This window comes from Ambystoma mexicanum, chromosome 9, assembly GCF_040938575.1.
Source record: "Ambystoma mexicanum isolate Mex_15411 chromosome 9, UKY_AmexF1_1, whole genome shotgun sequence".
NCBI lineage: Eukaryota > Metazoa > Chordata > Amphibia > Caudata > Ambystomatidae > Ambystoma > Ambystoma mexicanum.
This window is the reverse complement of record NC_090931.1, coordinates 538,054,971-538,070,401: the sequence shown is the minus strand read 5'-3', so window position 1 is coordinate 538,070,401 and position 15,431 is coordinate 538,054,971. Positions and strand designations below refer to the sequence as shown.

At 47.8% G+C, this 15,431-nt stretch overlaps 1 protein-coding gene across 2 annotated transcripts in view; it reads left to right on the top strand.

The window, feature by feature from the left end:
- Positions 1 to 15,431, top strand: part of INTS2 (integrator complex subunit 2) — a 1,100,863-nt gene that overhangs the window by 94,371 nt on the left and 991,061 nt on the right. For both annotated transcript variants that reach the window (XM_069615090.1, XM_069615089.1), the window contains exon 4: positions 87 to 189. In XM_069615090.1, coding sequence (XP_069471191.1) covers positions 87 to 189 — 103 coding nt within the window. The remainder of the gene's footprint in view (positions 1 to 86; positions 190 to 15,431) is intronic.

Genomic DNA, 15,431 nt, shown 5'->3' with positions numbered 1-15,431 from the left:
AGGGGCATGTTTCACTTCTAAAAAAATTGTTGATTTTTATCACCAAAGCCCTTTGCATATCTTTGTGGTTTTTTTTAAAATTCTAGGTGTCAGATTCAAATGGCGAATTTTTTCTGAAGTCCTGCGAGATCTTTGAGAGCCCTGTCTATTTGGATGAAGCTGCTGATGTCCTCTGTATTTTACAAGCAGGTACTGCCTTGAGCTTGCTCTCAGTCTTTCACTCTGTTTCTTTTATTCTCTTATTTGTAGTGTTATTTGGGATTTGTAAAAGAAAAACGTCTCTGCAAGTTATGTAACCTTGATGTGTTGATTACCTTCTCATCTGGTTTTGAAATCCTTGAACTGGTTGGAAGTCGTGGTCTAGTGAGGGAAATGTCCTATCCATAGTTTGGGAACCTACTGGCCCTCATGCTCTGCGGTTTAGGATTGTTGAAGTTATATATTATAATAAAAGGGGCTCCCCTTGAACAGCAAACTAATGATGGAATGGCAAAACAATCCAAATTGTCGAAACTAGATGCACGAATGGATGTTGAAATTGCGGCAATGAAATGCAGTAAGCCAAAGGTTGTCACCCTTGTACCCCTTGCCAGTGTTCTGTCTGATGTGACAATAAAGATTGCCCACGCTAATAGCTCAGGAAAGTCTTCATTCTATTAAAGACAAGGAGGCGAGCATTATGCTTATCTTTCTTTAATACTGCCATATCAGCATTTCAAAACTTCAACTTTTAACTTTTGTTTTGGTTTTTCTTACATGTTACTTGGAAAAAAACAAAGCAGGAAGTTACAAGTTTCATCTCTCAACTGAATCAACTAGGTTTTTAGAAACCACGCTTCCCATAATCCTGAGGCCCTTTGTAGTCCTGACCTCTACTCCCACACCAATCAGTGGCCAGATAGGGGTATAAACACTGGCTCCCCTAAGTCCATTCCTCTTTCTTTTGCCATCAGAGTTCTAGAAGTACAGAGAGTCCACAAAATGTCAAACACAATCCATAAGGCCTGCACTCTATCCGCAGCTGGCGTGACTGATCGGTCCAACGGGACAACTTGCAAGAAGATCCTCTGTGTATATCCTGAATTGCTCATGTCGCCTTCTGATCGTCTCCTATGAGAACAGAAAATCATATGAGGGCGGGAATGAACTACAAATGGAACACCATGCATGACATTTTTCATTCGCTCAGTCATTTCTCTCATTTTGTTTCATTCATTAGGGTGGGATATAATGCTCGCCTCCTTGTCTTTAATAGAATGAAGACGTTACTGAGCTATTAGCGTGGGCAATCTTTATTCTATGACAAGACAGGAGGCTCGCATTATGCTTGTTCAAAGCTTGCTATCACTCTATTCGGTATATCAGATACTGGCTTGAAGTAAAAAGTCTTAAAGGTGGATTCAGAAGACCAATCTGCAGATTTCATAATATCTTGTAGGGCTATTCCTGTCGCAAACGCTCTAGAAGCCATTGCTCCACTAGCGGAATGTGCACCAAATAAGGATAAGTCTATGCCTGCCCATTGCATGACCTCCCTCACCCATCTCGCAATGGTCGCTGTCGATACTGCGTGGTGATGCTTCCTACGCTCTATAAGCAACTGGGTTACGCCGCGCGGTCTGATCTGCGCTGTTGCTGCTTCATAATCTTTGATACATTGTGCTACGCATAACTTCTTATTCTCTGCAAAATATGGGTAGGAAATTACTCTGGAGTCGGTCTTTGTTCTTTTCGCGATAGTAAACGCTACTCCTTCTGGATAAAATATCTTTCTATCTATTTCCAATGCTTTCACGTCTGACACTCTCCTGCACGCTACTAGACATAGAAGCATGGCTAATTTGCCTGGTAAGATTGCTGGGTGCTCTCCTACTGGATTATTTTCTATTTTATTGTGCCCTGCTGAAATTGCAGATCTGTAGACTCCTATCGTTCTGTGAGCAGAACCCTCCTGGAATTTTGAAGCCAAAAAGTTCAGGATATTCACTAGAGGTGCTGAAATGGGATACAGACTGTGTTCTGAACACCACTGCGCCCAACTGTTCCAAGCCGTGTTATAGCTCCTAATGGTGCAAGGCGCCCAGGAATCTCGGATACAATCTGCAGCGAGGTCCGAAATTCCTGGCAAGTTCCATCTTCTCCTGAAACCCTGCAGGCAATCAGCTGCAAGGAGCCCGCTTCTATGAGCGGGTGAACCCGACCGGTCGGGTCGAGTAGAAGGCCCTGGATGCTCGGAACTATCCTCTGAAAATCCGTAGAAAGTTCCATCGCTACTAGAAACCAGGCCTGCGCCTTACCATCACCACTTCCGCTTTGTCTCTGCGGACTTTCGCTAGAGCTCTTGTGATCATTGCGAATGGCGGGAAGGCATAGTGGACTGCTCCGTTCCATGGATGTAGAAAAGCGTCCATACCCGCTGCTCCTGGATCTATCCTCCAACTGAAATATTTCTGCGTCTGCGCATTCAGTCTGGACGCAAACAGATCTATGTCTAGGGGTCCCCATATGTCTTGGAGACACTTGAAAACTAGAGGGTGCAGCTTCAAATCGCTGGCGTCTACAAGATACTGAGAGTTCCAGTCTGCTATACTGTTCTGGCTCCCTGGAAGATATTCTGCAGTCACCGCATAATACCAGAAATCTTTCGCTAATTCCGCTAGCATTCTGGATCTTGTTCCCCCTAATTTGTTGATGTAGCGAACTGCTGAGATGTTGTCCAACTTGAGCAATATGCAACATCTTATTTTGTCCTTCGTGAATGCTCGAACTGCGAAGGAGCCTGCAAGAAGTTCTAGACAATTTATGTGGAGATTCAACTCTTCGCCGGACCATTTCCCGCCTGTCTGGGTTTGTTCGCACCTGGCTCCCCAACCTGACCTGCTTGCGTCTGACTCGATGGTCAGTTCTGGAACATCTCCGAAGATGGCTCGTCCGTTCCAGGCTTCCATGTTCTCTAGGCACCACCGTAGCTCTGTCATGGCTTCTTGGTCTAGGTTCACTAGCTGATAGTATCTTGGGCCTCCGCGGAGATGCTTGCTCTTGAGCCTCTGCAACACTCGATAATGTAACGGACCCGGGAAGATGGCCTGAATGGAGGCTGCAAGCAGACCTACTATTCTGGCCAGATTCCGAAGCGAAATTACTCCCTTTGCCATCACTGTCCTGAGCTCCTTCTTTATCGCTCTCACTTTGTGACCTGGAAGCTCTAGAGTCGCTTTCACGGTATCTATGGCGAAGCCTAAAAATTCCAATCTCTGAACTGCCGCTAATTGGGACTTCTCTAAATTGACTAAGAATCCCAGAGATGATAGGAACCTGATAATCCACTGCACATCTCTTGTGAGGGTCTCTTTGCTGGATCCCATCACCAGGATATCGTCCAGATAGATAATCATACGAATACCTCTCTCCCTGATAGCTGCAGCTACTGGCTTCATCACTTTCGTGAACGCCTAAGGTGCTGACGCCAGCCCGAACGGCAGGCATGCAAAGCGCCAAATCTCTCCTTCCCATCGGAACTGGAGATACTTCCGAAAGGTAGTTGCTATCGGAATCGCTAGATAGGCGTCTTTGAGGTCTAGACAGGCTAGCCAATCTCCCGAACGCAATAGGTCTCGGAGGAGATGTATGCCCTCCATCTTGAAATGGTTGTATTGCAGCCAACTGTTCAATTCTTTTAGATTTATGACTGGACGAATCTTTTCCCATCTGCGCACCAGGAACATATTGCTGAGGAAAACCTGACCTTCTGTGCTCTCGCGCTCTATTGCGTTTTTCTCTACTAATTTGCTTAACTCGCTGTGTAAAAGCGCTTTCTCTTCTTGTGGCATGCAAATGGGGACAGGTTCTCTGTACTGCTTTGGGAGGTCTATGAAATCTAGTAAAACCCAAGCATCGCTTGACAAAGCTTGCCATTCTCTCAGAAAACGGAGAGTTCTGCCTCCGATAGGAACAATTGGTGTACTCACCGCCTGGTGCGCTGGGCTGACGGAAAGAACCTCTTCCTCTGCGGCCTCTTGGATGTCTTCCTCTGGCCGGGAAAAAGGTGTCCTGTTGACGGTTTTCCCAAAATTGAGCACGTGGACCTTGATGTCTTCTTTGATAGTTGTAGCAACCGGACGAACGACCTCTGACTCGTCCGGTTCCAGCAAAAACACGCCCGGGAAATATCTTCTTTATAGAGCTCTGAGCTCTCTCGAGGGCTGAGTAGGTGCCAACAAATTGAGACATTTCCTTAGCAAAGGCTTCCCCGAAAAGCAGGCCTTTGGCGCCCTCACCTGCTTCATACGTGGCTAGATCGCTGAGCTTATTGTCGATCTTTAGGAGGATGCCTCTTCTACGCTCTGAAGAGAGTGCACAGTTGGCGTTACCCAACAAGCACACTGCCCTTTGAGCCCAGTTACCTAGGGCGTGAATATCTACTGGGGTACCAGTATCTTTTGATTTTTCTACGAGGTCCATAATCTTTGCCAGTGGACCTGCTAAGACCAAGAGCTTAGCTTGACACCCTTTCCATGCACGATCGATGCCTTTCCTAACGTCTCGTGCTGTTTTGGTCACAAAGGTGACCATTTTTGGGTCTAGTTCTGGTGTATCTGCCAGCTTCCTGGGAAGTTCAGGCCGTGGACATTCTGATCGCATGCGAGATCGAACTTCTCTGTCCAGCGCTTCCTGATGTGTTGTGACATGTATAATGCCACTCTGGGCGAGGGCACCCACTCAGAAGACTTTGGGTGTCTAATGGACTCCGGGTCAAACATATCCATTACGTTGTCTTCTTCCTCGGGAAGAGTTTGAGGAATTGGTTGAGGGAACTCTTCTTCCTCGCCGCCTTCGTCGTCGGGGGCGTATCCTTCTTCATATTCCCCTGAATTGTCCACCCCTGGGGCAGGGGGTCTGATGTGGCCATCTGCTAATGTTGCTAGAAAGGCTTCTTTCAATCTGGCGACTGGGTCGCTTTCACTTTGGGGAACAGAGTCAACCCTATCTTTTGTGCCCGAGGGGGTCAATGAGTCTGCGCTCTTCCGGGCTTTTTTACCTCCCTTATTTTCAACCCTCTTCTGACAGCTTACGTCCCCTCTCCAGGGCTGTCAGCCCGTCTCTTCCTGGCCGCCAGCTGTTCTTGCTGCTCAGCCATGCATGCTTCGAGCATTTCTAACCTTTCAGTCAAAGGTTGCACCCCTTTGGAGACTGCTTGAGAAAGTGAATCTCCCAGTACCCTCTTGAAGCTGAGGGATAAATCTGTGTCTTGCCAAGTGGGTTCTTCCTCCCACTCTTGTTCACTCCACTCTGGTGAGGTGGACTGGGAATCTCTCGGGTGCGATGAGTGAGCCATTGAATACTGTTAGCAGCGCTAACTTCTCGGGGTCAGCTGAAAATGAAGGCTCTCAATCAGAGTTTACCTCCTGTGCACTCTGCGCCTTCTAGCCTATCTGTGAAACTGTTTCACGTTCTCTGTAGATCCAACAGATGCCACCAAGAAATGTCGTGTTTTTTTTTTTTTTTTGAACATTTCTCTCAATTACTGACTCGCACGACCCTCCGCTCTGTTTCGCTATGTGTACGCGCGAAAAGCAAGCGTTAGGGGAATGTGGAGCATGCCGGGAATGTTATGAGGCTGAACCTGCTTCGCTGGGTCCTAAAGCCCTGCGCGTTCGGTGGCGCGAGCCGCACCCGCGTATAATTTAGGCTGCCGCAGGGTCCTAGAGCCTTCGTGAGCGAAGACTTCGCATACGCCGGAGGAGAACGGGGCGGCTGCCAGGAGCGAGCGGCTTTGCCCGCGGCTCTGCCCTGCCTCTCCTCACTCCCGTTCCTGTTAGAATTGAAATAAAAGCGTGACGGGGGAAAACACTGATAATACGCGCGCGCGCGCTTTCTACACAACGGTACAGACGCTGTAAAATAAGCTCTCGACAGCCATCAATCAAACACCTGTTAGTCTATCAGCTAACTATCATTGATAATGACTACATTTAGTGACTAAATTACAATAGGCAACGATAATCTAAGATCAGAAACGTGAGACATGACACTTATCTCAGTTTGGCAGCAAAAAGAAAGAGGAATGGACTTAGGGGAGCCAGTGTTTATACCCCTATCTGGCCACTGATTGGTGTGGGAGTAGAGGTCAGGACTACAAAGGGCCTCAGGATTATGGGAAGCGTGGTTTCTAAAAACCTAGTTGACTCAGTTGAGAGATGAAACTTGTAACTTCCTGCTTTGTTTTTTTCCAAGTAACATGTAAGAAAAACCAAAACATAAAAGTTAACAGTTGAAGTTTTGAAATGCTGATATGGCAGTATTAAAGAAAGATGAGCATAATGCGAGCCTCCTGTCTTGTCATAGAATGGTAATGGAGGGTAAACGTTGCAATCAAGATCTTCCCCATGCATCTGAAGTTAGCAACCAGGGGAGTTTACCGCCACCCATGCTATGCTCAATTGCAGCACAACATAAATTACGGAAAGCGGATCATGAAATGCGCATTGCGGGGCAGGTTGATGAAGAGACATTGGGCCTCATTACAAGTACTCCGGTCCGGAATTAACACTGCCGGTAAAACCATACCGGCACCGTTTGCATGTCCGCGCAATCATGACCCGCGGCCCCGGTAATAGCACCACCCTAAACCGCCACCGCGGAAATAGGGTTCCCCTTAATTCTGCCTGCACGGAAACCCCTCCGTTACCGGCAACACGAAACACCGTGAGCATCACAACTAGCGCGGACACGGAAATACCGGGAAAAAAATGGCGGAAATACCGTGATCACGGTGGCGGAACCGCCGCCACCGCGAACATGGCGTTATACACTGCCGGCTGAACTGAATCAGGGCACAGGTGCACCAAATCAGCCCAGCTGGACCTAGCAGGCCACTGGGAGCCTACAAAAGGGCCACACCCAGCCCAACACAACACAGAACCATGCAGGCAGCAGGGCTAGTAGCACTGGGACTGGGCCTACTCAACCAACAGGCAGTACTGCACATGGTGGCAGCAATGGCGCAGAGGAGGAGGCGTAGGCGGAGGAGGCGCAGGCGGCAACCAGCCAACCCTGCAGCTATGGCAAACCCCATTGCCCAGCCAGCCCGACCCCGCCGCCAGCCACCAATACCACGCATCAGGGCCTCACCCTGGAACCTCACCCCAGGACAGATCCACACCCTATACCGGCTGGACCGTGCAACAATCCTGCACATCACCGCCATGATTGAGGACAACATCAGCAGCCTAATTGACACCCCCACTGCCATCCCCCCCCTCTTGAAGGTTGTCTCAGTTCTGCATTTCCTTGGCACTGGCACCTATCAACACACGGTTGGTGAGCTGCACGGCATATCACAACCGTGTTTCTCAAAAGTCCTGGTACAGGTACTGGATGCCATGTTGCGCCATGTGTCGGAACACATAGCCCTACCCCGCACCCTCCCCGGGGTCATTGCCACCAAGTTGGCCTTCCATGCCATAGCAGGCATGCCAAATTGCATAGGCGCAGTTGACTGCACCCACGTCGAGCTGACAGTACCACATGCAATTGAGGCGGTGTTCCGCAATAGGAAACAGTATCACTCTTTGAATGTCCAGATGGTTTGTGATGCCATGCAACTGATTACACACTGCTGCGCACGTTTCCCAGGCTCATCACATGACTCAATGGTACTGCGGAATTCCACGTTGCCACGGTACATGGAACGCTATGCCGGACAAAGCACGTGGCTATTGGGTGAGTACAGCTGACGATGCTACAACCCTGTCGGAGTGGTGTGTGTGTGTCCAGGCAATGAGCATTGTGAGTGTGCCGCTGTGACCGCACATGCATCACCCCCCTTCCATCTACCAAATACACAGCGGATGCCAAACATCATGAAGGAAGACATGACAGGGCACCACAATGTGCCCGTGCACACACTGCCACAGCCAATCCCGTCACTGTCCCATGAACCCTGTGCCACTGCAGACACCCACCCTCAATTGAAACACTGCCCCAAAAAGCACGAGAGGCGTGTAAATGATACGACGAGTATTTACTACTTCCGTACAGTGAAGTCACTCTGCCATGTGTGGACAGCACTGCACCATGACATGCACACAATCAAATGTCACCCGCAGGGCACAGCAACATGCAAGTTAATGTGTAGGCCCATATGCAGTCAGCGACATTCCTCGTGATGGCCAAAACATACCTCCAGACACTGCATGGTTCATATGCATGAATGAATGATGATACAAGAATGCACAGCAGCAGATAAGGACATGATGCCACAAACACTGACATGTTCCCCCATCTACATCCCATGTAGGTGATGCGGGATATGCACTCACGCCATGGTTGATGACACCTGTACGGAGACCAAGGAACAGGCATGAAGAGGCATACAATAGGGCACATATCCGCACACGTGGAATGATTGAGAGGACATTTGGACTGCTGAAGGCCCGTTTCCGCTGTCTGAGCAGATCTGGCGGATCACTGCTGTACAGCCCAGTGAAGACGGGCAAAATCACGCTGGTATGTGCCATGCTGCACAATATATGCCTGCGCAGGAACATCCCAATGCCACCAGACGCAGATGAGGAAGATGGGGATGGGGATGGGGATGGAGATGGGGATGGAGATGGAGATGGGGATGGGGATGGAGATGGGGATGGAGATGGGGATGGAGATGGGGATGGAGATGGAGATGGAGATGGGGATGGCACCGCCTCCCCCTGGGGGTGCACATGATGGCCAGAGAGCACGGGATGCCCTGATTCGCATTTACTTTTGAGTCACAGCACATTCACAGTAATGCACAAACATGGTGACGACAATGAATTAATAGTTGCACTGCAAAATAAATGATCAATGTCCACACATGTATGTCTTGATTTGAAATGGTGATGTATTGATGTAATAACAGGGAAGAAGGTGCATTGGTTAGGGAAGCTGTACACCCGGGGCCACCCACCACCCAAACGTGCCCACCCCCACCCAGAGCCCATTGTCCAAACCCCCAAAACTACCTACCCCACCACCCAAACGTGACCACCCCTCTCACACCCTTGTAGTCCACATGTGTCCTGCACTGCCCCACACACATGCCATCACTTCCGTGTGCGCTTCTGTGCAACCTTGCCCAAGGGACCCGTTAGCCTACTCGAGCGCCTCCTTGGACTGGCAGTAGTGGAGCTGGATGGGGTGGTAGTGTTTGATTGGCCAGAATCAGGGATTGAGGGCATCCGTGCCAGATTTGCCTGTTGGCCAACCAACATGGCCTCCACAAGCCTGGAGGTGTGGTCATTGCCCTCCCGCACATGGCGTGCAAGGGTCACTATGGTGCTCGCAAAGCGTCCAATGGACCTCGACAGGCGACGCACTGAGGCGCTGTAGCTCTCCCTCTGCAGCCTGGATTCCTCTAGCTGCCTCTCCACCAGCTGGGTGAGGGTAGCCTGCTGGTCCTCCATCCGCTGCATGCGGGCATTCAGTTCGGCCATGGATGGGGTGGGCGACCTCATCGGACTCCCCAGTGAAGTGGGGCTGAACCCCAGCTCATGGAAGGAGCCCAGGTCTTCCAATGTGGGCATCTCCCCCTGTGGCCCCGTTTCCGAGTGCTCTTGCGGGGCACTGTTATCACTGCAGGCCGCCCCCTCTGCAGTGCTGCTGCCTTCGGTGTTTTGTTGGGTGGCCATGATAGGTTCCTGTGGCACCTGTCTGGACTCAGCCAGTGTGGAGATGGTGGGGATGTTGGTGGTGGTGGTGGTGTGATGCACATCTGTAGTGGCTGGTAATGTGGCCAGAGGTGCAGAACTGCCGGCAGCATCCTCCTGTGTGGTGGCGGTGGCTAGTGTACTTGCCGATGCTGATTGGCTGGCCTGTTGTGCAGTATCACTGTCACTTGAAACGGCTGTGGGGACACAAAGGGCATGCAATTAGTGTTGTTGTGGTGGCAGATGGGTGCATCACATGCGTCATTTAGTTTGTACATTGAATAGTGTTAGTCACATGCATCTGATTGCTGGTGTCTGCATTCAGTAATATTGGTTGCCATACGGATCATAATGGGTCCTTTGGCCCACACATGCACTGCCTGGGGGGGGGGGGGGGGTTGTTAATGGGTCCTTTGGCCCACACATGCACTGCCTGGGGGGGGGGGGGATTGTTAATGGGTCCTTTGGCCCACACATGCACTGCCTGGGGGGGGGGGGGGATTGTTAATGGGTCCTTTGGCCCACACATGCACTGCCTGGGGGGGGGGGGGGTTGTTAATGGGTCCTTTGGCCCAGTACTCACAACTGCATATTTACATGTGGCATTCATGTTTGGGCACTTACCGGCATCTGCAGGTGGGCTCACTCCTGCCTCAGCCTGCCCAATCCCATGGATTCCCTCTAGGTGGAGGACGCTGCTGCAACGCTCCTCCCATGCTTGCAGCCTCAGTGGGGAAGGGGGTCCTCCGCCTGTCCCACTGCTGCGTTGGCGGTGCGTGGAAATGAGGTTGCGTACCCTCAGCCTCAGGTCGTCCCAACGCTTGTGGCAGTCCTTCACGCTCCTCACTGCCATGCCCACAGCGGTGCACTTGCGTGCAGCTTCGGCCCACACCTCCTTCCTCCGCTGCTGTGTGGCACGCCGTTGGTCGGCGCTGAACAGCATCTCAGCATTGTCCACAATGTGCTCCACCAAGACGGTTAGCTCCGCCTCGCTGAAGCGCTGTTTGCGCTGCCTCTGAGCAGGAATCCTGGCAGACATGCTGGTGGTCCCTTTTGGCTTCTCAGAGTCAGGATTGTGCTTGTGCTGGCTCTGGATGGCAATGGATTGTGCTTTTATATGATGGCCGCCTCTCTGTTTCCTGTTTTGGCGATCATGGTATTTCCGGTTCCGTGTCCGTGGCGGCGGAGGCGGAAACGGGTTTTGCGCCACTTGTGGCTTCGTTATTTCCATTTCCGTGGGGTATTCCGTGACGGCGGTAACGTTTCCGAGTCCGTGTGGTGCGCGCGACCGACAGCGTGTAATCGTGCGGTTTTTCCGCACCCTTGCGGACACGGAAACGGAAACGTTTTTACCGCCATCACGGATTTTGCACGGTCCCGGACTGGCAGGTTGTAATGAGGCCCATTATCATTTAGGAATCAAAGTAGCAACTCGGGCAAAAAAGAAGAAATTATTTTTGTCCACTCGAATACGGGTGATTTGATGCAGGTGGAACATTTCTCCCCCATTAATAGTCCAAGTGGCCCAGGTTTATCTAGGCCTAATGAGTGTGATACTGAGGCCCAATTGCGGCAGGTGAATCATTAAGCATCTAACTCATTAGAATCTTTTGAAGACCTGGAGTGTGAGGGGTCTGTGCATTCCTTGTCTTTTATTCCCCCCGCTCTGCGTCAGGTGGCCTTGGAGGTAATGTCTCCACTAGCAAATGATGCCCCTATAACTCTGCAACCTGGTAAGGATTCTCAAGCAAATATGTCACAAGACAGGCACACCTTAATGTCAATGAACATGGCCTTACTATCCCTGACCAAATTATATGAGACATTAGATCAAAAAATTAATTATCAAACCATCTTATTATCCCAATTGTCGAACCGGAGTGTCATATCTACAGAAACTATACCGGCGATAGACCAAGCATATGAAATTTTCCTCCACTGTAAACAAAATAATGTTGGTACACAAACCGTTATAATGGTCGATATCAGTGATGAAACATTGCTGCAACCTAATGCAGATATGAATGCTGGTTCACATATTGCTAAGGATATAGAATCGGCACTGTTAAAATTGTCAGCAGTGTCGGAGAACATAAAGGGTACTGATAATTTTGGCAGATGGTTTCCTACTGGGGGGTAAAGATGATGGATCTAAATCAAATGCATTTACCATGTTCTCCAAAGAAAAGACTGCAAATGGGGAACCAACTGATTCCCTTGCCAAATCAAAGGTGAAAGCAAAAAAAATGTTGGCAATTCAGAAAAAATCGAAAGAAGGTTCGAAGTCTAGACGGTTTTTGAAAATTCTAACCGCATCACACAAAGATTGAGGTGCAATCTAAACAGAATAATTGCAAAAAGGTACCATCAACTATTGTGCATGGGGAAGTTCCTACCCCTATGGTATACAAACCGCTAGATGACTTGGTTGCTGCCTCAACTCAAATTAGTACACATGTGGAAACTGCACCACAAGCCACACTAATAATGAAGGAAGTGATAAATGCATGTAATGCAACTCCACCAACTGCATCTAATACATCTATACATGCACTATCTGCTCAGATGCAAGTTGAAATAAACAAAGCAGTAGCCCGCTATATGGCAACGGCGCCTGAGGGTCTGAGTGTAATTCCTGCTGTAACTCAGCCATCACCAGCCTCCATCATGCCTGTAGTAATGGGGCCCAGTTTTGAAACTAATGCGATTGAAATAAACATGCCGCTGTACTCGCATGTAAGTCAAAGGAATACATGGTTGACGAATCAGGGGCATATAAAGGAATCTGGTGATAAAAATAAGTCAGTTCTAAATACACAACAGAACCAAGAGTGCCAACACCAATTCATTATTTAATGTTGCCAACACCCTTTCATGTAATTTGACCTGAATAGATCCAGTATCTTGAACATCTGCAAAGAATTTCCGCAATTGCGCACAACATTAAGTCAGCTGATGTGGATAGGGTTGAATTCTTGGATGACAATGATCTCTCGAAGTCCCGTCTATATATCCACTCAACAGTGTTGGCTGAAATATTGTGGAGTGGAAAATACGCTCTTTATGACATCAGATTTAACCTCTTTCGAGAAACCAACATGATGAGTTAGGTGGAGACCAAAAAGATTCCAAAAAGAGTCTACGGATCTATGGTGCCAGCAGTACAAGTGCAAGCATAGGTGAGCAAGGGAATAACTGTAATGGCTCCATTCGAGCATAACAACCCGCAGAATCAGAATTAGAATTAATTCAGCTAGTTTCCTAGAATACTCGCAAATTCCATCATTTTGTCAATTCTAGTGAAAACACACTTCATGACTTTGATATAATAGTACTCGAGGAAACATGGCTTCTCAATCCTCCTATTTGGGATGGCTTTGAAATTCTGTTACCTGCCATATCTCAAAAAAGAAGACTTCCCATGGCGGGATTAATGATGGCAATCAAGAAATCAAAGAATTTTGTAGCTATCTCATGCACGTCTCCGAGTCCCTACATCCAGGTTTTAAAATTATTAAAAAATCAGTATGTCTTGATGATTATGAATATATACTGGGCGCGAGTTCATCTAAAGCCAGAATTATTTTTTAACTGCATGGATGTGGTACTTGACAATTTGGCCTTGGAACGCAATATTGATTTTGTACTTATTGTGGGTGATCTAAATATACATTTAATACCTGAATCAGGCAGGAGGTTTAACCTGGATGAACAGCAATGGTGTTCAATCATGGATGAAAGACACTATTTCATGGCGAATGATGGAAATGAAGGTGACATCCCGGCAAAGCACACATGAGGACGAGGCCAATCACGAGCCATTATTGACTATACTTATACAAACTATGCCTTTCTGAACATAATTAAATCACTGGAGGTTAAAACTAGTGATAAAAGTGATCACAGCCAGTTGTGTCTGACTTGGGAGTGGAGCATATCACAAAATTTGCCTCAGAAAGAGAGGTATAAAGGTCATGTAGAAGCAAATAATGCAAGAAATCGACTCAGGTGGTCTGATAGAACTCTATGGGAACTAGACAAAGCTTAACAGTGTGGATGGAAAGTGTTATCTGTCATGTATGCAAAAATGTGTACAAGTAAAATCGGCATCTCGGGTGTATAATTATAAACATCAGCATGTGTTTGATGTAGCAGTCAAGGTGAAGAAAACTGAACTAAGATGGCAAATAAGACCAGCTAAATATCTGCCAGTATGTGAAAGGGCCCCCAAAATAAAAAGACTTAAGACGGCCTATAAAAATTGGCAGAGGGGGAGGAAATCGCTCTGTTTCCAACAAGATAGTGAGCATATGCTACAGAAAATTGTGGGGGAAATCAACCGCTGACATATGGGGCCTCCTGAATGTAGCCACATATAAAGGACAGGCTGTGGTACAAATATACTTTATCTCCGAACACAAATGGTGCAAATACTTTCAGAGCATTTATCAATCCCCGCTATCTGGCCTGGTTCTCCCCACTAAGAGTGATGTTTGCTCTCACATAGTACAATTTTCACACGAGGACTTGCTATATTACATCACAAAATTAAGCATGTCCTGAGCCATTGGGCCAGATGGCCTGGATAATAAAACATTAAAAGAACATCCAGAAAAATGTGCTGCGATTCTAAATAAAATCTTTACACAAGTAATGAGGCGAGGCGAGATACCATCATCATGGAAGAAATCGATACTAATTCCATTGTTTAAAAAAGAGAGCAGAACAGACCCGAGTGCATATAGAGCAATAGCTCTATCCGATTGTCCCGGGAAAATTGTTGCTCGCCTGGTCCTGAGAGACTTTAATGCTTGGCTATCTGAAAAGAATTTAAGAGATCGATTTCAAACTGGGTCCTTAGCGGGCCTTGGCACTAGCATCAACCTTCTCACGTTAAATGCAATTATAGTTAAACATCAACATCTAAAGCAACCGCTCTGTATTGCATTTGTTGATTTTCGCAACGCTTTTGATTCTGTCCTAAGAACTTTTGTTTAGTAAGCTGATGGCTCAAGATTGACCATGGTATATTCTAAAATGGTTGATCGAATTCCATAATGAAACATCTGTACAAATCCGATTGGATAGAGATGGTCTGTTGTCGGGTCCAATTTTGACATCAAGAGGGCTGAAGCAAGGATGCATACTTGCTTCAGCCCTATCCAACATTTTCATATCGGATATAGGAATGGAGTTTTTGAATTGTATAACCGACTCACCTAAATTGGGCAATCCGGTCATAAGATGGCTGCTTTACGCGGACGACCTCCTCCTAACTTCAAAATCACCCAGGGGCCTGAATAACATGCTCCAAGCCTTGGAAAAGTATGCCCATGAAAACCAAATTACAATTAATGTGAAGAAGACCCAAATAGTACAATTTGGCAAAAAGAAACATCGCAATAGTTCCATGGCTGGGCGAATAGACAAAGATTTGAGGTAGTAACAAGTTACATCTATCTTGGTGTAAATGTTAACGACAATCGATCTTCCGTATTAAATGAGCTTACAAAGGAAAGTAAACACACTTATTTCTGAAGCTCAAATTATAAATGGAAGATTCCAGAAGCTCTAGCAGGTTGATGTGGTTCTTGGCCACTGAGGGAGACCAGAGACCCTGAGCTGTGTGTTGGAGATGGTGAGCTCCCCACCCCGTCAGACATGCATCGGTAGTGACTACTGCCTGTACTTCGGGATCGTAAAAGGGTTTTCCCTGTGCAAGATTCTCTCTTGTCCACCAGTGAA